Source organism: Chelonoidis abingdonii, chromosome 1, assembly GCF_003597395.2.
Source record: "Chelonoidis abingdonii isolate Lonesome George chromosome 1, CheloAbing_2.0, whole genome shotgun sequence".
Classification (NCBI taxonomy): Eukaryota; Metazoa; Chordata; order Testudines; family Testudinidae; genus Chelonoidis; species Chelonoidis abingdonii.
Genome location: NC_133769.1, coordinates 88,601,318 through 88,628,109, shown reverse-complemented (window position 1 = coordinate 88,628,109; position 26,792 = coordinate 88,601,318). Strand labels below are relative to the sequence as shown.

Genomic DNA, 26,792 nt, shown 5'->3' with positions numbered 1-26,792 from the left:
TGGAAGAGCTGTGATTGTGATAAACTGCAATCAAGAGGGTATGCTGCTGTGAGGGCGATCCCTTCTACCCGGTCCCCATGTGTGTGACCAAAGGAAAGAGGTGCATCTGTACACTGAGAGATCCAATATGCCTCATTTCAGCACCGTGTTGTGTAGGTTTTGTCACTAGTGGGACAAAGGATCTTCATGCCATGGGACTTGTCAATAGTTAGGGTGGTTTGATGGTGGATAAGTGACAGTCCAGTGTTAGAGGGCATCATGTGCATACGGGTTTCCACACGAACGAGCCCCTGCTCCAGCCAGCATCTGCTCCTACCTCAGCTGGCCACCCAGCGACTCTGACAAAGAGCATGAGATACTACCAGGAAATCTTAACTCCGTGTGTCCACAAAGTTTTGTCAGTGAATTTCCTAGTTTTCTTTTATTAACAGAAAGAAGAAAAAAAGAAAGGTTTGTTGTAGGAGTTAGTGGGGATTTAGGCAGTTGTAGTTCTTGCTTAGGTTTACGGGTGATACGCAGTTGCGGTTAGGTAATAACAAAAAGAATTAGCCATTACATAGTATTTTTTAATCAATAGATCTCAAAGTACTTTCCATCGTTCTCCCCATTTTACAGCTAGGAAACTGAGGAACAGAGAGGTGAAGTGACTGGCCCAAGGTCACCCAGCTGGTGGATTTTAGCTCTCCCTAACCTCACTGTCTTCCCTCACCTGAGGTCCCTCTATCCCCAAAATCCTCCCCTTTCCCTTAGTGCAACTCCAGAACCTCTCCCTGCCACTGTTCCTCCTCAGCAAGCATTTTCCTGTTTCATTACATTGTCTCAAAATAACACACACCCCTGACAAAGTTAGGTCTGAAGGCATAGTGCTAAATTCTTTCTTAAATTTCTGCCCAAAGTTGGACTCAAACTGGCAGTCAGGTTTAATGGCTGGTGTAGAGCCCATTGAGCTATCCACCTGCAGTGAAAACACACAAGCTAGAAACCCTGTTGGTTATTATGTTCATGCATGCTCCAAGTAATCCATTTAGTGCCCACACATTAGGCATGCACCTAACTTGAAATCTTAACTATCTTGACACTACCATTTTCAATTTTGCTAAAAAAGGATAATGGCTCCAATGTACCAGCTGACATAAATGTCCAGTGATTAAGATCATTTTGACCAGGCTCAGAGCCACGGTTTAATCTCTCCAACTGGGGGGAAAAAAAGAAAGTTGGTAAAGTATGTCAACCTTAAGAAAAGCTGTTGTTTTTTTTGTGAGGGAGGGTGCTGTGTCTCAGGAATCCTTTGGTCCAATGACCCTAAATTTGGCTCACTAACCCATGCCCCATAAGGCACACCATATTTCAAGGAAATCTGAGTAACTGCAGATTTTATAGGACTTAGCCAAGTCCGCCTTTAAACAGAAAACTGGTCTGAACCTTAACTGTAGCAGAGCTAGTATTCTGCTCTGACACTGTGTCAAAGTTAGACTCAGGACTCACAACAGTTTGTCAGGACCACTCTGTTTTATAGCACAGCGCTCTGCCTAATACACCCAGGAAATGTGAGCCCCATCAAGACACAAACTATCTCTATATACAGATAAAAGAGGCAGGAGTTTAGCAAGGGACAAAGTAAAGCAACAGACAGGAAAACCACCTGTGACACAGCAGTGCATATTCCACGTCCTTACTAACTGTTATTGTCTAAGGCTAATACTTTTCCAATTGCCTTTAAACGGTTGCAATTGTTCATGACTGCTAATGTCTGTGTTCCTGACACCTGGATTTGCAACTTCCAACAATTTTGCTTAAAGTGTGCAGACAACATTTCTTTAATCCATTCTTATTTTTACAATATAATTAATTCTACTTTCACAATCCCTCCTTTTTGGTCAAGCTCACGCCATGACCAAAATTACTGGGTTCCACAAATCAATTGTTCTTATTTCTTTATCGGTGATATTTAAAATCATTATATTTAGCACTCTGGTTTGGGGGCAGCTATCTGTGTGACATGTCTTACACCATTTTGGATGCAACAGGAGATTAACATACAAAAATTATTAGGATTTCAAACAGCATAGTCAGGGCTCCTGAAACAACCAGTTTTCTAGCCAGAGAAATTGAACAGGTTACTTAGCACTTCCAAAGGAACTTGGCTCTACTTGGGGAAGATATGCGATTTTTCTAAGTGGCTAGCAGCGAATTTATCTTCTCATGGTATCGTCAGGAAACCACAATATTGTTTGATGAAAGCACAGGCCCCTCCTTTGGCCGTCAGCACTATGTCCATGCCTGACGGTTCTGGAGGGGCACCTGTCGGATCGCCCCTGTTCTTGCCAGGGCTCACCCCAAGTGGATATAGGAACTGCCAGCCTTTTCCCAAGTGTCATTACTGCTTCCATATTGTGTTTAACAGACAAGCTCTAGTGAGGTCTGGAGAGGGGGCATAACCAGGACAGGAACACCAGTTGAGAGTGGGCTGGGATGTGGCGAAACCAGCATTAGAAATAAGAAGGTCTCAGCTATCCACACTTGTGTGGATAAAAGAACTGCGCAATTGTCATTGTGGACTCCCCAGACCTTAAGACACCAGCAGCCGAGGAACAGGCACCACCAGAGGTGCATGTTGGAGGCAGGGCGGCCCTTCTGGTTCTGACAACCTCAACTGAGGAACTGCAGTCACAGTTTTATGTCCACCAGACAGCAGGCGCTAGGCTCACTACTGCTTCTTCTTGGGCCTTGCTTTATGTACTCGTCTGCTTCTGGAGCAACCTTATGAGAGCGTAGATTGTAAGGTATTGCAGGCTGTTTCTCTACGTCTTCTTCTGGAGTCAAAATTGACTCTGCGTGGTCCTGAGTGATGATTGGTTCACTGAGGGTGGTACATTCTTACACTGTGAAGCATGTATCCACTCTGAGATGCCAGACAGTTTAACAGCCGTCGGGGTAGTAACAGTGCTTTAAGTTTTCTTTACTACTTCTCCCTTGACTCTGGCTATAACAATGGCCTTCACACCTTTATCTTTTCCTGATGCATACATTCCTCATTCACACAAATAGATTAAGAATACCAACAGTAGTATTTCTATGAACAAAAAAAAGCATTGCAAATTAAACCTGCTAAGTTTTACAATTAATAACTAAGACAATTTACATTGAGAGCCAGGCCTTCAATGTTTCTAATTTACTTAACATAGACACAATAGAGAATCCTGTCTCTTACTAACTAAATCTTAAAACAAAGAGTTAAGAGAGGCCCAATTTGTAATGCATATGGGAAAACAGATCTTATAGTCCCAGAGGGTCTTTTCTTTCTGCTATTCAAAAGGGTGGTTAGCAGGATGAAATCAAATCATACATTAATTCTTATGGGACATTATAAAATCCTGCTCCTAACATATCCCCCTTTTGACACTAAGATTATTAATCGCCAGTGTCACTTTTTTATTTAGTCCACTTAATAGAAAATACTGGGAGGTGATTTGGGCTTGTGGCTTTAGCTTTGCACACATTTGTTTTTATCCGCCAGCACATTTTTAAACATTTTAATTAAACACATACAATTTAAAACCAAAAACAATTAGGGGGTAGTAACATTATTTGTAACTGTTTGCCATTCAGTGCCAAGCTTAGATAGAGAGAACTCAGCTAAATCAGTGCTTACAGTAAGCTGAGACTGTTTTGTTGTTGTTGTGGCAAATAGTAAATGTGATTATTGGTAAAACACAGTACTTACATTAACATTTACAATTGTCTTTGTGGTGGGTTGCTAACACTTTTTAAACACTTTTTCCCCAAGAATTAACACATACACATAGCCCATTATACAGTACTTTGGATTATCTGAAAGACAAAAATAACATTTTCTACCCTTTTGGCGGTGGCATTGATTATTACTTAAAAATTCCTTTCTTTACAAATACCCTTGCTGATTGCAGGCAAAACAGAGGAATTACCCCCATATTGTCCTGTGTTTTTTTTTTGTTGTTGTTTGTTTTATAGGCAGGCCATGGTTGTAATGGCTTCTACTTTTTAAGGTTATGCAGAAATTATTCCACTGTTTAGTTATTAAAATTCATGAGGTGGTGTACCTCAAGTTTTCCTCTTATATAGCAGACCAAGCTTGTAATGTTTTCCTGCTGTGTTAAGCTTTAAGTTTATTCACTGGTAATAGCTGAGAAGCTTTATTACCATATTACTTTAAAGGATTTTTTCAAAAATCATATACACTATAAGTTGTTACAGGGTACCTACTAACATAAATTTATTCAATGTTTAATATATTAACAATAAATTAGCATCAAATCTCTTAAAGATATCTTGTTATACCACTGCCTTTTATGTAGGCAATCTGTTTGCTGACCAGGTATATTCTTTATTTATTTGCAGCTTCTTTTGTGCTGGCAGTTTCTTTTCACCTTTCTTTATCAGTTAGATAATTTGCATCAACACAGGCTTTGGCTTTTGGATTCAAAGCCATCAGCAGAGCTCAGAGACTCTGTCTTAACACACAGGGATCTGAAAAAAGAAAACACAGCCTATTGCGGCTCTTTTTGGAGCCCTAATAGGATTTTAATTCAGCAGCACAATTTCATTTGCATTTTTTTACCCTTTTTTATACACTGCACATGTCCTAGGGAAAATGCACATTTTTTTCTATACTATAACTTTTTCAAAAACATTAGCCATATTAATTTTTACATAAGGTGCAACTGTTTCTTTTACAGAGTTTTAACAGACCTTTAAAAGTGACAGTCTGATTACACAGAGCTATTTTAAGCTCAGTGTTTTTTAACATTGCTTCTTTTTGTTTTGTTCATCTTACCTCTGCTGTTGCTATTCAGAGGGTTTCCTGTTAATTTCTTATTCTTTCACTACAGCTCTTATCTGCTATTGTTACAAAAAACCAACCAACCAAACAAAAAGACTTCAGAATCTTTCCCTCCTTTCTGATTTTGACTGCCATATTTGCAGCCATGACTTGTTTTTATTTAACAACATTTAAATGTTGTAAATAAAAAACAAGTTATCCCTTAAGGTTAAATGCTAAATCCCAAAGCCAAACAGCACTAATTACCTGGGTCTTGCAAAAAGGTCTGTCAGTTTTGCAACTTTGAATTAAAGAGTCAAATGAATTTTTAGTGGCATGAAAAACAAAAAACAAAACCAATTTATTCACCTAGAAACAGGAGTTTTTACAAACCAGATACTTGTTGGTTTTAGATTCTTAAACTTTTACATTATTTTCACAGACAAATAATACATATACATTTTCTTTTCTTTTAACATTTTTTTTTCACACTGCTTTGTTATATCAGCCCTTAATGTAGGCCAAATTTTCTGTGTGATATTCCATTTGCGAGCTCTTTGTTGCTGGCAGTCTCACCTTTCTTTATCCAGTTAGGTAATTGTCCATCAAACAACAGGGAGCTTGACTTTTTCGATTTAAAAAGCCAGTCGCAAGAAGTCAGAAGATCTACTTGTCTATAACACACGGGAATCTGAAAAGAGAAAACACAGCCTATGCGCGGTTCTTTTGGGTAGCCCTAATAGAATAAATTTCAGCGCACCGGTTTCATTATGCTCATTCTTTACCCCTTTCTACAATGATACACTTGCACATGTCCTAGGAAGAATGCACAATTCTTCTCATTCAGTATATAACTTTTCAAAAATTAGCCATATATATTTTTACTAAGGTGTAAACTGTTTATTCTTTTTGTATCTTACAGATTTTCTATGACACCTTAAAAGTGACAGTCTGATTACAGAGCTTTTTAAGAGGCTCAGTGTTTTTAACTTGCTTCCTTATTGTTTGTGCCAGCTTGACCTGCTGGCTTTGCTTCATGAGGTCATGTATAATTTCTGTATTCTTTCTAGCTACAGCTCTGGATCTGCTATTTGTTTACAAACGAACAACCAACCCAAAAGCACTTCAGAATCTTTCCCTTATCTTTCCGTGATTTTGACTGCCCTATCCTGTCAGCCCATGAATGGTTTTTTTAATCTTTACAACAGTTTAATAATGCTTGTAAAGATATCAAGTTACCGTGGAAGTTAAATGCTAAATCCCATAGAGCTCAAACAGCAAAATTACCGAGAGGTCTCTTGCACAAAGGCTTGTCTTTTTGCAACTTTGAAAAAGAGTCAAATGAATTTACTGACTTAAAACAAAAACAAAACCAATTCTATCGCTTCAACATCCTAGAAACAGTGAGTTTAAAACAGATGTGTTGGGTTTCAGTTCTTAGATCGTTACCATATTATCCAGACAAATGATACATTCACAATTTTCTTATTTCCTTACATTTCTTGACACGCACTTTGTTTTTGCGATAGCTGTAATATAATATATGATTATTGTAAGGATTTCTGAAAACGAGGCCCAATTTCCTCAGAATGCTCAAGAAACCATCTCTTTAATGTCACTTAACATCAAAAGATACCATTTCTCTAACTGCTTAACGTCTCTATTGCAGCCATCGGTACTTCTGAAGTTATAACTTATTCACTCTCTTTCCTTAATCACCTTGTTTATGTCCCACAAAATGACACCCTTACATCCTAGTTTCACCATTCTGTAAGTATTGTTCCGAGGTCGATCGCCTTGCACTTACTCTTTCTTCATACTGCCACACTCATTCCTTGGCTTTCAACCTATTTTCAAGTTTCTCTTATCTTTGCTATGTGCTCTTGTTGCCCAATCCTGCTTTTTCCAGTGAACCCGGTTGTGAGTGCTATTTGGTCACTTCACATTTGAAAGGATAATGTTACTCAAGAATGGACCAGGAGGGTGGGGGATGATTAGTGAGCCTCCTCTTCTGCTGGAATTGGTATGGGAACACATAAGAGATCAGTTATTGGGTTTTGTTCCCTGTTTTACAAATGAGAGATGCGGATTGAAGGGTTGTGGATCGATCCCGGGGATTGGAGAACGGGTACAGGTGAGCAATCGGTCTGGTGAGTGGGAGAGGAGTCTTTTAAAAGCTGTGAAATTATTAATTGAATAATAAAGAGAGGCATGTTTTGATTTGTCACCTTACGCGATTTGCCCTTTTCCCACCCACTGATGAAACAGTTAACCTCTCCCTCTGAAGCCCCAAATTTAGTTATATGGCTTGCCGAGTTTGCCTTTAAGACCTCCACTTCGTCCTTTGTTCCAAGAGATGTTAACAAGTGGCCACTGATTTAGATCCCCTGAGTTAGCCAGACCTATTTTTCCAGAAATTTACAGGAGTCCAGAACCCTTTTTAACAAGGAGTCCTGGACGCCATCTAAATACATAAAAATAAGCGCGGCGTTCATAGGGAACTGTCCCAACTTAACCGTCATGGGTTGACCCATACAGAGACTTCGAAACACCACCAGTAAACACGAAAGAAGAAATTTGCCACATCAGAACAAACGACAAAAGGACCCGACAGCTACTGGCCTCAATCGCCTGCCTCAACACTAGGGTTTACAGGTGCGTGCGGCTGCGATCTGTGCAGGATTCCACAGCTCAGACTCCCGGGACAAAAGAACCCTTGGTCGCCGATTTCTCCAGACAGAGATGCAACCCAACCAAAGACCATCCCACATATGAGGACGGATAGACACACGAGAACAAGACAGTCCCGGTCCGGACAAAAACACAGGAATAATAACTGAAACCAAATTCCCGATTCAGATCCCGGGAAATCCCTACCCAATAAAAGATGGGGAACCAACACGGTTCGATGGCATAAAGACTGTCACGTGTGTTGTGTCGCCTTTCCGTTCAGTGAGACCGCTCGGGCCAAATGCCAGTGCGCTGCCACGGGTCCATCCACCAAAATGTTCAGAGCATCACAGCCCTACAGCTGAAGACGGTGCAATCCTTCCGGGGAACCGATCCAAATTGCAAAGTAGACTCAGGATCTCCACATGTTTGTTCAGACCACTCGTGTTTTATTAGCAACAGCGTGCCTGCTAATACCTCCTCGACATAATGTAACGCCCCATACAAGACACAAAACTATCTGATTTAATACAAGATATAACAGGCAGGATTAAGACAAAAGGGACAAAGAAAGAACAGACAGGAAAGAACCACTGTGACACAGCATGCATATTCCATCAACGTCTAAGGTATCGGATCTAAAGCAAAATACTTTTTCCAATGATCCCTTAAACGGTGCATATTGTTCTATCTAATGGTCTGTGTTGCCTGACCCTTGGATGCTGGATTGCAACATTCCAACAATTTTGCTTAAAGGTGCAGACAACATTTCTTTAATCCATTCTTATTTTTACAATATAATTAATTTTACTTTCACAACTGTCAACGGCTTATTTCTTGTGAAAGAACCCGCTTCTTGGTTCCAAGGCCGTGTCTACATGGCCTTGGAACCAGAAAAAAAAACGGCTGTTTGTAATGAGGTAGATTTCACCTAATAGATAACACGTTATAAAATCCTAGTGTAAATAGGATAAATTGTAGTTTACCTCAGTAGAGCTGCTGCAGGTGATCTCAGGGTTGCCCCTTTGGGGCCACAGTTCAGCTGGGGACTTAAACACGTGCCCAGCTGTAAGCATGTGAGAAGTCCTGTTGATACACCTGTATGCATGTACATAAGTACTTTGCTGAATTAGAGCCATAGCTCAGGAAAGGGTGAAGTATTTATCACCAAAATGCTAAGGTGGAATTTCCTTGGATTCCATGGCTGAGTATTTGTTGTTTTTCATAAGGTTAAAATGCTTCTGTTTTTTCACCATTCACATAACACAAAAGTCGCCCTCTTATTGATGTGATCACATATGACTGTCACGTTGATAGTAAATACATGTGTATATTGTCTTCTGCTTTCAAGGCATTTACAGAAATGCTATTATATTCAAATATCACTTGTGCAATATTTTATAGGCTCTTACAGATTTGTTTTTGTTTAATCTAAGGACAAAATGCTACATTCACTTACTAAAAAGGTTGCAGAAGTGTACAGAGTTAGTGTTGGAGAAGTAGACACATCAAGCATTAATTCCATTCAGATGTTGAGGAGAATAGAGAATCGAATTGAAGAACTGTGTGACTTGTTGGAGTCAGTTCCAAAAGAAAATATTGAAGCAATTGAGAAAATTAAGATGAAAGACAGAAGGCAAAGGTAAAGTGAATGTTCAATATGTATAAAATGAGCAAGCTCTTTCCTGATTTATATTCTGAACAATTTTTGTATGGGCTAAGGGCATTTAACTAACAATATTGGTCTTAATCTTGCAAAATGTGGAAGTTCTGACAACAAATGTTTCTGTATATTTTGGATGTGCATAAATTAGATGTTTACCTACATAGCATCACATTAGGGGCAGCATAATGTTTTGTACTTAAGATAGTAAAATAACTTTACATGCCTTCCTAGTGCACCTTTGGTGTTTTCAGCATCTGTCATAAGTAGATAGGTAAGGGTTACTTTTCTTTTACCTGTAAAGGGTGAACAAAGGGGGAACCAAACACCTGACCAGAGGACCAATCAGAAGACCTGGATTTTTTTAAAGTCTGGGAGGGAACTGGAAACTCGGTGTCTTTTTGTTTTCCTCGCTGTGAGTAAACAAGCTTTTCTTCTAACTCCATCTTCTTTCAAATATTCTACGATCAAGTGTGAGTACAAACGAACCAAAGTAATCGGCTGTGATGTGCTTGATTTGTATTTACATGGGAGTTGATTGCTGACTGGTTTAATTGGGCTATCTTTTAGATCAGACTGTTTATTCCTATTTCTATAGACCATATTCCTGTATTGAGTTTCTTAATGCAGTATTATTGTTCTGTATTTTCTTTCTTTTATATAAGTCTTTTTAAAACTTGTGGGAGTTTCTTTTCCTAGTGAGGCAGCGGGAGAGAAATTCTGTGCCCAGAGCTCTGTTATATCGGTGACAGGCTAGAGGGGGAGGGAAAGCCCAAGCTCTGTGTCTTACTTTCTATTGTCCGGCGGGAAAAGGCTATGGGACAAAGGGAGGGTGATCTCTTGTGTGAGCTGAGTAGGTTGAATGCATAGCCTCGGGAAGCTAGATGCCTCTCTGGTTTATTCAAAAGGGAAGGACAGCATCGCACCGCTAACCAGAAAGGGAAGCTGGGGAATGCAGATAGAGGAGACCCAGGGCTCTGGGTCTTGGAGGGGTCCCCAAGGAAAAAGTTTGGGAACCCGAGGGGCCAAAACCCTGGAAACTTCGGCTGGTGCAGCGAAATAAGATCCAAGCTGGGTATAAGCTTGGAAGGTTCACAGTAAGCACCCAGATTTTGTACGCTAAAGTCCAGATTTGGGACAGCGTTTACCCAGATGGAGGCAGCGGGTGGAAATACGAATCCAGAAACCAGTAGATATATATTTTCTTTTTCCTGCTAGGGATAGCAGTGAGGAAGGGTTGGTTTTAAAGTGCTAGAGAGAGAAACTTTTTCCTGCCTGCTTTGGCAGTTGTCATTTTAAAACAGGTCATTTAAGAAGAACCATTACAGTCTTTTGTTAAACAATTGGACTTAAGTATCCCAGCCAGCAACGCACACAGGTAAATACAGTAGCTTTTGTTTGGTTCAATTGCCTATCAAACAGAGCCAGAGCAAGTCAAAGCAGTTGTAGGCCAGATCTCAAGAGACAGAAAGCCAGCAATTCAGGCAGACAAACACAGAGGCATCCAACACAAGAAAACAGAAACCATAAGTGCCAAAGATGCGCTGAAAGGGAAATAGCAACTGCAAACAACCTTAGACAACGAAAAGGACATCAAACAGATGGACCAATTAAGGCTGAACAAGACCCAGGAGGCAACCCATAAAAGAGAACAAGAAGCCAAAATGCAGCCTTCCAACGGGAGATAGAAAACACACAAACTAGAGATGAAAAACAGAACTAGAGATGGAAAGGTACAACAAGAAGAAGCAGCAAAGGTGCAGCCTTCCAAAGGAGAGGGAGAACCACCGCCAAGAAATGGAGGAAACAACAAAAACAAAGTGAAGAGAAAGGAAAAACAGAGAAAGCATGAACTCGAAGTAGATACAGGCTAAGCATCAGCACCCAGCAAATCTACCCTCCGCGCCAGTTGCGGGTCAACCGACAGGAAATTTCCCAACTACAAGGCAGTGATGACCCCGGAGACCTTCTTAGAAAATTTTTGAAAGGGTCGTGTTGGGTACAAACATCCCTGAAGACCAGTACTGCTAGAAGCTGAGGTCACACATCAGTGACCTTGAGAGGACGTGGCGCTAAAAATGCAAGGGGCCAAATGCGATTATAAACTGTTTCAAGTCCAGGGCCAGATCCAGAATGGGATAACCCGGATCACGCCCGTCGGCGGTTCAGAAACCAAAAGTGGAAACTAGAGGTCATTTCCCGACCCACGCCTACCTACGATGGGAAGCATTGTGACGCCTGGATATCAGGAACCCAGGTTCAAACCTTTGAAGAACTGTGCCACCTCATATAACATGGAGCAGTTCTTGGATGGTGTTCCTGAGGACAATCACACGGTACATCCTAGATGGAAAACCAAAATCTCACCGAGGCAGGGAGATTGGAGGCCAAATGGATGGAGTGGCAGAAAGCAAGAAAGCTACTGTAAAGGGGAGTGAAAACCCAGGGCCACACCGACAATAAACCTACAACCGAGGGCAACCCAAAACCCCACCTACAAACCAAGGAAAGCCACAGACACCCTATCCTTCCATCACCACATCTTCAGTAACTTACTTCCACCCAGTGACCGTTATCTGGAAGATGCTATAAAGTGTAATGAAACGGGACATATCAAAGCCAACTGCCACAGGCCAACTGCCTGAATAACACACCCGGGTGCAAGTCATTGCACCCCCAGCAAACCAAAGATCCCAGGCCCAGATACCTCTCAAATCCCTTGGAGCAAAGGGAAATTTTGAGAGTGGGCGGAAAGAAAGGTTACCGCGGTGGAGAAGACACGGGGCCACAAGTGTCAGCTATCCACCAATCCTTCGTCGATCCCAAAACTCATCAACCCAAGGCCAAAGTGACCATTTACCCCTTCATGTCCAACTGGGACTTGCCTACAGCTGAACTGCTTGTCCAGTACAAAGGTGGTCAGGAATGTGGACTTTTGCAGTCTATGACAATTATCCATCCCCATGCTACTGGGGAAGACTTGGCCAACCAAGTGAAGCAGTCCAAAGAGTGGAATGGTTTACACGCAGCCAAGCCAGGCAAGCTTCCAGACCCATTCCTGTTCCTGAGCCGTCCAACAGAGAACCTGTCTGTGTTACCAGAGACCCAGACTGAGGTAGTGGACCGATCCATGTCAACGCTTAAACCAGCCACAACACCTCAGTCCCAGACCCGGAACTGGAACAGCAACCAGCACCATCACAAGCAAGTGCAACCACAACCATTCATCCCAACGGCCAGAAGGCCAACGAGCCTGAACTGGCAGAAGCAACAGACAACCATACCGAAGAGGCTCAGGCAGAGCCTGAAATACCACAGGTGCACCAGCGGACAGCGTACCCCCCCAGCTACAGAAACAACCCCATCATCTACATCACTTCCAGAGGACCAAGCCCAAGTCCCCAGTCTGAGGAAGAACTGGTGTCCCAGCTTCAAGGGAACAGTTCCAGACTGAGCAGGAAGCAGATGACAGCCTTCAGAAAGCTTGGGTGGCGGACGGAGCAACCCACCGCCTCTCAGCTCTTCTAACCGATCCCGGTTTGTTATAGACCAAGGACTTTATACAAGGAATTCTTTCTGGGGACACCAGGAAGAATGGCAGCCGCACAAACGGTTAGTGGTTCCAACTAAGTACGGGGGAAGCTCTTAAGCTTAGCCATGATCATCCCAGTGGCCATGCTGGGGTAAATAGAACAAGACAGGTGGGAAGTCTTCACTTGGAGGGATGGGCAAGGAAGTTGCCCAGTATGTCCAGTCTTGTGAGGTGTGCCAAAGAGTGGGAAAGCCTCAAGATCTGGTCAAGGCCCCTCTCCAGCCACCCCCATAATTGAGGTCCATTTCAGTGAGTAGCTGTGGATATTCTGGTCCTTTTCTGAGAAAGACACCCAGGGGAAAGCAGTACGTACTGACTTTCGTGGACTTTTGCTACCCGATGCCAGAAGCAGTTGCTCTAGCAACCCAGGCAAAGCGGTGTGCCAGGCCCTAACAGACATTTTCGCCAGGGTAGTTTGGCCCTTTCCGATATCCTTACGATTCAGGATCTAATTCCTGCAGGCACCATGAAAGACCTGTGGGAAAATCATGGATGAATCACTTGGTTCCACCGCGTACCACCATCAACCAATGGCCGGTGGAAAGGTTAATGGAACTTTGGGGCCATGATCCGTAAATCCGTAAATGAATACTCCAACGACTGGGACCTAGTGTTGCAGCAGTTGCTCTTTGCTTACAGGGCTGTACACACTCTCAGTTTAGGGTTCTCACCCTTTGAACTTGTGTATGGCCATGAGGTTAAGGGCATTACAGTTGGTGAAGCAACAATGGGAGGGGTTTACACCTTCTCAGGAACTAACATTCTGGACTTTGTAAGCACCTACAAAACACCCTCCGCCATTCTTTACGCCTTGCTAGAGAAACCTAAAGGATATTCAGGAAGAGCAAAAGGCCTGGTACGATAAACATACCAGATACCGTTCCTTCAAGAGAGGAGACCAGGTTATGGTCTTGAAGGCGCAACAGGCCCATAAGATGAAGCATCATGGAGGGGCCATTCACGGTCCAAGAGCGCTGGGAAGCTGTTAACTATCTCATAGCATTTCCCAATTCCTCACTAAAACCAAAGTGTACCATGTTAATTCTCTCAAGCCCTTTTTCCAGAGACTTACAGGTTTGTCAGTTACAGTCCAGGGACAGAGGACGCAGAGTGGCCTGATGGCGTCTACTATGACGGGAAGAGGACGGGGCGTGGAAGAGGTGAACCTCTCAACCACCCTGAACGTTCTGCAGCGCACAAATCCAGGAGCTGTGCACCAGCTTCGCACCATTGTTCTCAGCCACTCCAGGAGGACTGAACAGGCATACCACTCCATTGACACAGGTAATGCTCACCCAATTAGAAACACCACCTACCGGGTGTCCCCTCACGCACGCTGCTATAGAGCGGAGATCAGAACAGCTACAGATGGGTATAATCGCTCATCTACCCAGTGCATGGCATCTCCAGGTGTCTGGTACCCACAAACAAGATGGGGAAATACGCTTTGCGTGGACTACCGTAAGCTAAATGCGGTAACTTGTCCAGACAACTATCCAATGCACGCACCGATGAGCTATTGGAAAAGTTGGGACGTGCCCAGTTCATCTCTACAATAGACTTAACCAAGGGGTACTGGCAAGTACTGCTAGATGAACCTGCCAGAAGGTCAGCATTCGTCACCCATGCAGGGGTATATGAATTTAATGTACTCCTTCGGCTGCGAAATGCACCCCCACTTCCAGAGACTGGTAGATGTTCTACTAGCAGGACTGGGAGATATGCAGTTGCCTACCTCGATGATGTGGCCATTTTTTCAGACTCCTGGCCCGAACACTAGTACACCTGGAAAAGGTCTTGACCGTATCAGACAGGCAGGACTAACTGTTAAGGCCAAAAAGTGTCAAATAGGCCAAAACAGAGTGACTTACCTGGGACACCAGGTGGGTCGAGGAACCATAAACCCCCTACAGGCAAGGTGGAGGCTATCCAAAGTGGCCTGTCCCAAAGTCAAAGAACAGGTCCAATCCTTCTTAGGCTTGGCCGGTACTACAGGCAATTTGTACCATACTACAAGCCAAATCGCTGCACCACTGACCGACCTGACCAAGAAGCCCCAGCCAACTACAGTTAAATGGACTGAGGAGTGTCAGGAGGCCTTTACCCAACTTAAGGCGGCGCTCACGTCTGACCCTGTACTAAGGGCCCCAGACTTTGACAAACCATTCCTAGTAACCACCGATGCATCTGAGGTGGTATAGGAGCAGTTCTCATGCAGGAAGGACTGGATCACAACTTCCATCCTGTCGTGTTTCTCAGCAAGAAACTATCTGAGAGGGAAAGTCAACTGGTCAGTCAGTGAAAGGAATGCTGTGCCATTGTGTACGCCCTGGAAAAGCTACGCCCATACGTTTGGGACGGCGTTCCCAGCTACAAACTGACCATGCTGCGCTAAAGTGGCTTCATACAGCAAAGGGAAACAAAGAAACTTCTTTGTTGGAGTCTAGCTCTCCAAGATTTTGATTTTCAATTCAACACATTTCAGGAGCTTCTAACAAAGTAGTGGATGCACTCTCCCGCAAGAGTTTCCCGGAATACGCTGGTTAAAACTTTTCCTTAAGATGTAGAAGTCTTGTAGTTTACATGCTTACTAGTAAATGTAAAGGTGCATGTGTTGTATTACTCTGTTTAGTTAAGTTCTAGGTAGAAATCACCTCCAGTGAAATTTTACACTGTCGGTGATTTGGGGGCGTGTCATAAGTAGATAGGTAAGGGTTACTTTTCTTTTACCTGTAAAGGGTGAACAAAGGGGGAACCAAACAACAAACGGGACAAAGGAGGGGTAATCTTTGGTGTGAGCTGAGTAGGGTTGAATGCATAGCTTCGGGGAAGCTAGATTGCCTCTCTGGTTGTATTCAAAGGGAATAGGACAGCATCGCACCGGCTATCCCAGGAAAGGGGGGGAAGCTGGAGGAATGAGATAGAGGAGACCCAGGGGCTCTGGGTCTTGGAGGGTCCCCCAAGGAAAAGTTTGGGGAACCCGAGGGGCCGAAACCTTGGAAAACTTCGGCGGTGGCAGCGAAATAAGATCCAAACTGGGTATAAGCTTGGAAGGTTCACAGTAAGCAGCCAGATTTTGTCGCTAAAGTCCAGATTGGGACAGACGTTTACCACAACATCAGACATCTAGAGCCTAGTTTTCACTACTACTCCCACGCAAAAAAGGCAGGTTCTTAACTTGAGGTAAAACTGTAGTGAAACAGGGCAGTTGGTAGTTTTCACATGCATTAGCTCACATGCTCTAATAGATGCCTCCCAGTACAAATGCAGATGGTATGCAGGATCTGGAGAGTCATCTGTTTTTTAGAGCGAGGCATATACCAGTGGATCTTCAGCTATGTGTGAAGGCAGATGACAGCACCTTCAGACATAAATAAAGCCAGTATTCTGAGAAGCACAGCAGGCAGTGGCAGATTAGCCACAGGGCCTGAGCCCAGGGGCCCCAGCCAACTAGGGCTCTCCCTGCTTCTGCTGCCTGCCGAATGGGTCAGGGAAGCCCCCTGACCTCCTCCCGGCAGAAGCCGTAGGATAGCAGGTGAAGCCCCCATGCCGAACCCACTCTCTGGCAAAGTGCCAGGCAGGCGGAGCAGGAGAAGCCCAGTGCCCCAACCCTGGTCCCCTGCAGAAGTGCGGAGGGTGGCAGGGAAGCCCCAACACCTGGACCCCTGCTGCGGCCCTGGGACTGGAGGAGATCTCACTCCCTGCTACAGCCCTGGGGCCATGGCATGGGGACAGAGCCTCTCCAGTCTTGGGGTGGAGTGGGGGGAGGGCAGAAAGGAGCAAACAGGTTGTGGGATGGGCGGAATGGGAGAGAGGCCCTGGGTGAAACAGAGGCTGGGTCCTGGGGAGGAGTCAGAAAGGGGTGGGGCTGTGGGTGGGTTTGCAGGCAGAAGGGGCAGGACTGCAGACAGAAGGGTGGGAAGGGCCCCCTCCGTTGCTCTGGCCCAGGGCCCCTGGAAACCATAATCCGCCTCTGATCATGGGATATGAAGGACTTGTATGGTGTCTAATATCAGCCAGTGGATGTCTAACCTATTGGGTTTAGCAAACTGAGATGTTTTTACTTTTATTAAATGGACAAAAACGTATGACTTGATGGGCTCTCTAGTCCTAGAACAATAGAGAAACAACCAGGAAAGTCACTAATGGCTTGATCCTGCTCCATTGAAGTCAGCCGGAGTAGGGAGCAGACCCTAACACATGTGTTACAGTGATAATGTGACAGAGGAGCACTATCACATTATAGCCATTAACAATGCACTATAGTTCAACTTTTTGCCCTATTGTATATGAGAGTGTCTGGTTGGTCCTCAATAGTCTAGCATTCATTATCTGGAGGTACTATATTTGTACAGCTATGCACCAATGGAAACAAATGGATTGGGAAATTTTTTCTTCCTGTTTTTCCTGTTACTTGTTTTTTAAATGAATTATGTTAGGGGGACAGAGTGTGATATGCTAATAGTGCCAGTGAGATAGTATCGAGTTGGAGTTCTCAGGGGAGCAAACATCTTGCCAAATGCTTCTTCTTTGGATGTCACTACAGTATATTTCAAAGCTGGGTTTACCACAGGTCAGAAAAACAGTTCATTTAATGTGATATCACACACATTTTTTAAAAAACATAAAACAAACGGTTTAATACACATAGCCCCTCAGAAATATTTATTTTAATACAACACTGATCTCATAAAAGGCCCCAATTATATTTTTATGTTCTAAGCATTTCTGGAATTATTTTTTCTACTTTTGGTGCAGTAATAGGTCTACACTTCTTTTGTTATATAATAAAAATGCTTTTGTTTTTTGTTAGGGAAGTGAAATCATGAGTTAAATCTTTATACTGTGGTATACTGGAATACTATAGTTGACATTTCTATATGAATATTACAATAAAAATACAAGTAGCTAAAAGGTTTTTATTTTCTGTCAATGCACCAGATGTATCTGTTGAAACAAGGTCACATTAAAATGTTTTAGGACTGTGAGTTGCTTTTAGATGATCTACAAAAACAACAAAGCGGAGATACGACTACTCTCCAGCTGCATGGCACTGGATGTCTATTCTGGAACATCAATATCCCATTTAAAATTAGGGAGTGTCAACCATGTTCAAAATATCACACATAAAAACACAATTTGGCTTTTCCAAATAACAGCACATTTTCCTTTGCAGCTGGAAGTGTCCTTCAAGTCCCAATGCTCCCACTTGTTCTAAACTGCCATAGAGTCCCTGGTGCACTAAATTTTCTTCTATCAGAAGATGAATGCTGTTTCTACCTTTAGCATGCATCAGACCTCTCAGCCCAGGAGGAAGGGATTCGGAGGAGATATGCTCCTTGCCATGAATCAGCAGGAGAACTGCCTTTGAAAGGCAGAGATCCTTTTCCTGATGAGAGGGGCTGAGCATGTTACCCTTGCTGTGCTACTTTCACAGAAGCAAGGGACTAAGGCCCTGCTAATCCCGCCAACACACACACACACACACACACACACACACACACACACACTTTGTTAAGAAACTAGCCACATAGATTCCAAGCCTGGAAGGCGACCTGTGATCATCTAGTCATCTCCTATAACACAGGCCATGGAACTTCCCCAAAATAATTCCTAGAGCAGATCTTTTAGAAAAACATCCAAATCGATTTAAAATTGTCAGTGACAGACTCCACCATGACCCTTGTAATTGTTCCAATGGGAAATTAATCTCATTGTTAAAAATGTACATCTTATTTCCAGTCTGCATTTGTCTAGCTTCAACTTTCTGCCATTGGTTCACTCACTCTCACTCATGCCCGTCACCCAATCGGGTATGGGCTGCCAACCACAGATCTCCAGAGTCTTCTATCCTGGCCATTCGCTACTAGCTGGTTCCAGGTATAGCCCATTTTTTTGCTATCAGCCTGAAGGTCGCCTCGCCAGGGTTTCTTGGATGGCCTCTTTCCGCTTGCCTTGGGGGTTCACCGCAGTGCCTGTCTGGTCGATGTTAGTTGGCTGCTTGCATAGTGTATGTCCTATCCAAACCCACCTTCTCCTTCTGATTTCTTCCTCTGCTGGGAGTTGCGGGTCCTCTCCAAGAGGTGGATGTTACTGATGGTGTCTGGCCAGCGATTCTGAGAATCCTTCTGAGCAGCTATTAATGAAGGTCTGGATCTTCCTGGTGGTTGTTTTGGTTGTCCTCCAGGTTTCAGCTCCATACAGTAGGACTGATTTCACATTGGAGTTGAACAGTCAAATTTTTATTGCCAAAGACAGCTCTCTGGAGCTCCAGATGTTCTTGAGGCTGTAGAAGGCTGCTCTTGCCTTACTAATCCTTACTTTGATGTCTGCATCTGTGCACCCTGCTGGTCGATGATGCTACCTAGTAGGTGAAGGACTGCACTTCTTCCAAGGGGCTTCCATTCAGTGTGACTGGGTCGTTGCTGATGGAATTAATCCTAAGGATCTTGGTCTTGTCCTTGTGAATGTTGAGGCCAACCTGTGATGACGTGGCTGCCACAGTGTTGGTCTTCTCTTGCATCTGCTCTTTACTGTGCGAAAGAAGTCCAAGATCGTCAGCAAAGTCCAGGTCGTCAAGCTGGGTCCACAACGTCCGCTGGATTCCGTTCCTATGCTCGTAAGTGGATGTCTTCATAATCCAATCGATGACGAGGAGAAAGAGAAGTGTTGACAACAAGCATCCTTGTCTGACTTCAGTTCGCACCTGGAAGCTGTTAGTGAGCTGCCCTCCATGGATCACTCTACAGTGTATACCATCATATGAGCCATTGGCTCATGTTCTACCTTTCTCTGCTAGACTGAAGAGCCCATTATTAACTATTTGTTTTCCATTCAGGTACATATAGACTGTAATCAAATCATCCCTTAACCTTCTCTTTGTTGAGCTAAATAGATTGAGCTCCTTGAGTCTATTGCTGTAAGACATGTTTTCTAATCCTTTAAGCATTCTCAGGGCTCTTCTCTGAACCTTTTCCAATTTTTCAACATCCTTCTTGAAATGTGGACACCAGAACAAGACATAGTATTTGTGTAGCGATCACAGCAGTGCTAATTGCATTGACTTGGGCTGTGGGAGCATAGATAATACGACAATTAATAAAGCTACTGCTATTGTGTGACACCACAAGATGCCATAAGGCAGTACTATCTGGGAAAAGAAACTGGCATCTGTTTTAGCTGAATTCCAAAGTTAAATAGATGTCAAGGCAGTTACAGTGTGCTTTGTTCTTGTGTTAAATTACCCAGCAAAAACAGAGATAAAAGACCTGGCAGGCGTATTAGGTTCCTGCCTTGACAATCACGTCTAGTCACCAAAAAATTATTACAAATGTAAGGAGTTTTGAATGAAAGTTCAGAACAAACATATCTGATGTAATGCAGGTAGTTTAACTCCAGTACCAGCCTGTTACTGTGGTAATTTTTTCAAATGGTTTCAATTCTTTCAAAAGTTGGTTTGCTCTTTTGAGGAGAGATTTTGCATGATCATTTCTGGTAATTTAAGAACTTCTTCAGAGGACATGCATAGGGGTTTGCAGGATCAGAGCTTAAATTGATTCTCTACATGGCAGCCTGTTGTGAAGTGAGTAAACGAGTTCATGGGTTTGTTTGTTTTAGCAATATTTAAGGCTTCCTCTGCATTGTTGCAAAGTCACCATTTTGTTTTTAAGTGACACTTTTGCATTAACCATATGATGTGATGTCTAATATAGTGAATAGTTGTACTGTACTGCCCCCTTATGGGATTTATCAGCATATGAGATACTTAAATAGTATATAAAACTTTTTGTGCATTAGCTACATTAGTAACCAGAATTTTGTAAAGCCTCTTTGTTTTGTCCTAGTATCATACATTTGGTAAGTTACAGTTTGCAGTCTACTGTACACCCACCCCAGAAAAGAATAAACAAAGCACACAGCATCAAAAGAGTATGCCTGGAAAAAAAAGGAGAGTAATGTAGCTGGAAGGCCATTCTTTATTCTGAGTCATTACTAAACTAGTACCCTAGCATGATGTGAAGGGACAGATTGTACTTTTGGATGGATATGCCATCGTTCAGAGAAGACATAAAACCCCACACCTGAACACGTGATAAAGATTTTGTAGCCCCTTTTGAAAGAGATGAAAGAAAGTTAGCTAGTTCTGACCAAAGCCCAATTTGGGTAACAATATTGTATCTGCCTCCTGCCTTCCCATCCCCTTTCAACATACCTTGCAGTTTCAAGAGGATATGTTAGTATTTGCTTTCTGTTCTAACCTAAATAATGTCACTGTGAAACTGCTACCATGTTCCATCCTGGAAGTGGATAAAATGATTTCAGCAATAGTTCCTAAAGTATTTGGAACCTATTAGTTATACACATGTATAGTCATTTCTGGGGTAGAATATGGCAGCTATCTAACAGTGCACTACTTAAGTTCCTTTTGAAATGTCAGTGTGATTACCCATGCTTGGATTTGGATAGGTCAGCGTTTGGCTAACTTTTGTTTTGCAAAGAAGTCCCATGAGAATTTTAAGGTCCTCACCGATTGTCGTCATGCATTATGTCTCCAAAAGCAGCAATTCCAGCAGCACAGTACCCCTTCTCACCAGTCTGTGAGGTTCAATTTAGTTGGAGAGAGAGGAGTGTCTCGTCCTGTCAAAACACTTTCTCTGTCATGCAGTTGTTGTTTAGAAGTGTCCTATCTGAGTGCTGATTAGGACCAACATCACATAGCTTGTGAGAGCTGATGTAATCACAGCACAAGAGGGCATGATTTAAAAAAAAAAAAAAAGTCTTAAAAGAAGAAAAAAGAAAATTAAAGCCAATGACTGCCTTGTGTGGAAATAACATCATGGTGCCTTTTTCTTCTCCGCTGCTCTGCAAGTTAGACATGATGCCCTTTTATAAGAAACAAGCTTTGCTTCCACCAAATTCCTGAACAGATCATCCCATGTGATATCTGAAACAGTAACAATACTCTAGTAAAAAACCAAGAAACTATATAGGATCCCAGATTATTTAAAAAACATTCTAATCTGCAAACCTCCCTACTTCATTCTCCTTAGTCATTTTGCTGGTAGTTCAGGAAAACACCTTCCTTGAACCAAGATAATTAACTACTGTTTCAAAGCTACTGTTTGTTGCCTCCAAAATTAAATTTAAAGAAGCAAAAAGAGTTTGTGTTAAAAGTTTCAGACCTTTTTGTTCCTATTAATACCTTATGAGTCACTAGCAAATTTCATTTTTCCCTATTGCAGGTTACGTGAAGAAAAAAAGAAACAAGAAACGAAACTTCAGGAAGAACGACTCCAGTGTTCTCTGAAAAGAGCAATTGCAGCACCAAAGAAGAAGGTTTGCATTTAGTTTATTTTTTCTGAAAAGTCTGAGACCATGTGTATTTTTCTTAATAAAAATCCTCTCCCTTTATAGCACTTTTAAAGTTAAATATTAGGATTAGCTTTACTTTTTCTATGCAGGAGAGAAATTTGCATGTAGTTATGAATAAAACAAAAAACACCACTGATCATTAGCCTAGTCTGTAAATAAATTTACAAAATTTGCAGTAGCAGTAGATCACTAAAAATAGTTAATCCACTGTCATTTTTTATTTGACATCAGACAGGCCTTTTTGAGTAAGAGCTAACTAGCAGTTGGTGAAAACTCAATTATAAAACACTACAATATGCAAGTAGCCAATTAGTGGATTAACTGAAAATATCTAGCCCTTATTTTGAATAGTGACTAACTGAATATTTCAGTAAAATAGTACTTGAAGGTGGCTGAGGGAAATATAAGGTATGATCCAGTTCAGGGTCCTTTTATTTAATTAAGAGGTCACATCATTAGCCGTTAGAAATCAGCAGAGAATTCACATTTCAAGAGGGTGATACTTGAACTGTTTCCATGGCCTCAACTGCAATATATAAGATGTACAATACTATCTGGTTAACGTTTTCTGGATGCTGGTACTACTCTGCATTCTGCTAGCATTATTACTCAAACTGAGTAGGCCTGTAAATGTAGAATGAGTTGTGCAGTTGTTCAATTACAGCCAAAACACAGTGTAAAATCAGAAAACTGACAGAACATTATCACCCCAACCTTATTTCTTCCCTCTGACTGTATATATTAATTATATAATGAAGCAAATGCAGTAACACTAATTATACATCTAAGATCATAGATTATTAGGGTTGGAAGGGACCTCAGGCGATCATCTAGTCCAACCCCCTGCTCAAAGCAGGACCAATCCCCAAATGGCCCCCTTAAGGATTAAACTCACAACCCTGGGTTTAGTAGGCCAATGCTCAAACCACTGAGCTATCCCTCCCTGTCCCCTCATGCTGGCCTTTCCATTAGCAAACATTTCCCAGCTGAAATCCCTTCAATGATCTCTGCCTTACTAGCTATCAAGCCTGAATCTCTTCTCAGTTACACTGGTGTAAATCAAGAGTCTGCTTTGAAGGCAGTTGGGTAAAGACCTGATCCAAAGCCCCGTGGAATCAACCAGTCTTTCTACTGACTCAGTTGGACTTTGGATCAGGCCCTACATGTGAGGCAAACTCACAGCCAAACCAGAGCTGCCTGCACAGCTGCTGCAGTGAGTCAGTACATGGGGCTCTCCACCCCTCATGTTCCTGCTGTATACTCCAGGAGGGGAAGGTAACCTTTCCTGCCTACCTCTCAGGCCTTCCTTGAGCTGGCCCTGCGGGAGGGTGGTCCTTGCCCACCCCTCGCCCTCTGTACCATGTCATCAGACTCCCGCCCAGTGAGCCCCCCAAGCTGCTTTTTCTCATTCCTGTGCAAGTAGCTGGTGTTTATAGCCTCTTATGTGCTCCAGGTTCTGACAGTCTGTGCATTCACAGACCCTTCTCTCCTCTACTAATTCTTCTTCATACTCCACTAATACCCCCGTTTAGTTCTGGTTTGTACTTTGCCATTCTGAACTAAATGCATAGGGGTTTACACTCTTAGATATAATGTGCCATCACAGCCTCAGAAGGGTCATGGTCTTCAGGCTGGTGATAACAGCAAAGCAGCTGTGAACTTCAGGCCAGATGCACAGGCAAGGGTTGAGGACATTTTATTTTTTTTTAAATAATCAACTAACAGTTTTATTCTTTTTTAAACCTTAAAGTCTAGTTATATTCTTAAGGAAGAATCTGCATGTTATAAACCAGACTAAGGCTATGCTGTGCCAGACCTATGCATAGTAGGAGACCTTGGAGAGATCCTCACCTACTGTAAATTTTCATAGCTCCATTGACTTCAATGGAACTATGCAAATGTACAACAGCTGAGGATTATCTCTATTATGTCACCATCCAGCCACTGAGGCCATATTTTTCTCTATAGGTAATACAGCAGCCATACTTCAGGAGGCTTTGACTACTCAGGGCAAAATGACTCTTGGAATCATTGGGGCATAATGCCAATTCCACACCCAAAGGGAGCTGTGGAAGTATTTCACAATGCAACCCTATATAGTCTATAATAGAATTATGATAAAAATGTGAGTCTCCATAGATGCATATGTTATGTTCAACATTTTCCTTCTCCAACATTTCAGATGGGAAGAAAGCTGGTATTTCGCTCACAGCCTCCAGAGATCAGAAAGAAGGAGCGTGTGCCTGAAAGAGATCAACACAAAAATGCAAGACGATATGTTATTTTTCACTTGAGTTTAAAAGTAGTTGCACCTCCTTAAAGGGAGGTTTGCAGGTATATCTTCCTACTTAGTTCATCTAGAGCAAAAGATTAATATTCTGTACTGTAGTTTAACGAATTTACAAACAAAGAGGAGTTATCACTAACAAAGCAGGGATCCATAGTGTAAGTAGTAAACCTATTTTGTACATCATATGTGAAAAAAACCAGAATGTCTTCACTGCTTGTTCAGTAACACCTATTACCACTATCAGCAGAGAAAAATGCCATTCCATAACTACTTCAGTACACTCCAGTTAGTCAGCTTAGAAAGACAGCTGCTTGCAACAGTAAAAAAAAAATCCTCATTGACTTTTGAGCTGCTCTATAATACAACTGCAGTGCAATGAAAGAGATAGAACACCCTTTGCTACATAAAGTGATTTGCCACAATCCTGTTGATATGCACAACTTTAAAGATATAAATTTACTATGGGAAGCCACTTAGATGCAAGAGTTCACCTCTAAGAATAAAGTAGTACACATATTAGTATTTTAAAATGTCATTTTTCATCCTATCAACTATGTAATCTTATTTCCGTTTCAGACTGAACAGATTTCCTCTCTAGCGTTAATCTTGTAACAACTTTAAAAAAGTTTGAACTTTAAATTAGATGGGTTATATAAGTTCAAAGTTCCCTCCATATGAGAATACACTAAATAAAAAGTTATGAATTTTATATAAATTTGTACAGTAAAACTTCGGACTCCTTAACAAAAGTTGTGAAAAACTGATCTTTATTTTCCGCAGAAAATATACAACTTATTCTCTCATTTCCCCATCTTCTTCTTCTTCTTCTACTCCTCTGATGTATAGGACATTGTTACACCTGTAATAGAACCAGAAGTTCTCTTTAATTTTAAACATGTTTTTGTTGACTTTCCCCAGATGAACACTAGTTTTTAACTAAGTGACATGTTTTTTCAAATTGAACTTGGACCAGCTCTATTTAAAAAAAACAACCCTCCATCATCAAGTTTATCAGGCTAACCAATTAAATATATTTTGATGGTGATCCCACAGTCCAAGTGACTTTCAGATTGTTATAATGGACCGTATACAAAATGCCTGAGAAAATAAGTTACTAAAAGAATGACAGATTCCATTGTACACTAGTACTAACTTATTTTTAGGGCCCGATATCCTATAAACTTATGCCCATCGCTTAACTTCAAGCACTATGCTGTTTGCAGAAGGCCAGGCGCTTTAATACATATGTAATTAGATTTATTAGATACTTCTGTTGAAAACTCTCTGCCCTCCCCACCATACTTAGTTGATGGGTCTCTGTACCTGTTGGATACTCTCCCATATTTAAGACCCTTGCATTTCTGTGACAAAGCCTGTTCGCAGTGCTTACATATTAAACTTCCATCACTCTCGGTAGTGGAGAATTTCTCCTCAGGTATTTGATCACAGAGATCTTCATATCAATTTATCCAATCATATGTAACCCATGATGAACCAATGAAAGATCATCATTTACAAAAGGATGTGAAATTATGAAACCATCTGTCTATTTTAGTGTTCCTTCTCCCACCTGCTTCCTCCGATCCAAATCTATACTATTTAGTGTTATCCTTTAACAAGTGTTGTCTGGCACCGTTTACAAAGAAATGGAACTACAAAAATTAATTGTCTTAACGTTGCAAGTTTCAGGATTGGTTTTAGGCTGAGTATAGGACTAACTATGTCCATCACATGTAATATTCCTAGCTTAATGTACTTATAAATACTCAATTTGATAGTTACCGTTATCATAACTTCACAAGGTGCTCCTGCACATACCTATCGATGTATTCGTCTGTGTTTGCAAGCTTTGAAAGGAAAAAATATTAGACTGTGAAGAAAATCTCGGCCAGCAATCAGTAAGACTTTGTAAGGCTGAAGTCACCTCAAGGGTTATGGTTTTGGACACTGGGTCTGTTCATAGTAACTCAACCTCAATAGAGCACTTTATTTTAGATGCATATAGCTTGATTATGTTTCACTTTCATTTAAGATTTGACTACCAGTGTGTAATATTATTACCAAGTATTCTATTGCTTTTAAACTTTCCTGTAAGTTGACTTTGAGGATTAAAACAACATAGTTGCCATCAGGCTTCAAAGCAACTACTAATCAGTTCCTTATATAGACCTTTTTAATCAGTTCTCAATCCAGTCTTACCTTCACCTTGACAAGCTGCTGTCCTACCTACCTGTCAGATGGATTATTTGACCACCAGCAAGTCATCCCCGAATGGCCCCTGAATACCTATCATCACCGCCTTGTAGGGCCCCATCCCCTCTGAACGACCATGATACACAGACACCCACACCACTTCTGGGCCCCTTGACCTCCTGACACACACCCAACTTTTGATCGTCCCCCACCA

The 26,792-nt window shown here is 42.1% G+C and overlaps 1 protein-coding gene and 1 long non-coding RNA gene across 2 annotated transcripts in view; one reads left to right on the top strand and one right to left on the bottom strand.

Annotated features, from left to right (window-relative positions):
• The window catches only part of CCDC38 (coiled-coil domain containing 38), a 54,557-nt gene extending 30,168 nt beyond the window's left edge, over positions 1-24,389 (top strand). The window contains 4 exon segments of the mRNA XM_075060746.1: positions 8,905-9,110; positions 21,966-22,059; positions 24,278-24,331; positions 24,333-24,389. Of these exon segments, the coding sequence (XP_074916847.1) occupies positions 8,905-9,110; positions 21,966-22,059; positions 24,278-24,331; positions 24,333-24,389 (411 nt within the window).
• LOC142045930 (uncharacterized) lies at positions 18,295-25,240 on the bottom strand. The gene is made up of 3 exons (XR_012654856.1): positions 25,178-25,240; positions 19,525-21,667; positions 18,295-18,336 (listed from the first exon to the last, which is right to left on the bottom strand). It is a non-coding gene; the product is annotated as an uncharacterized LOC142045930 (long non-coding RNA).
• Positions 25,241-26,792: the final 1,552 nt, after the last annotated feature.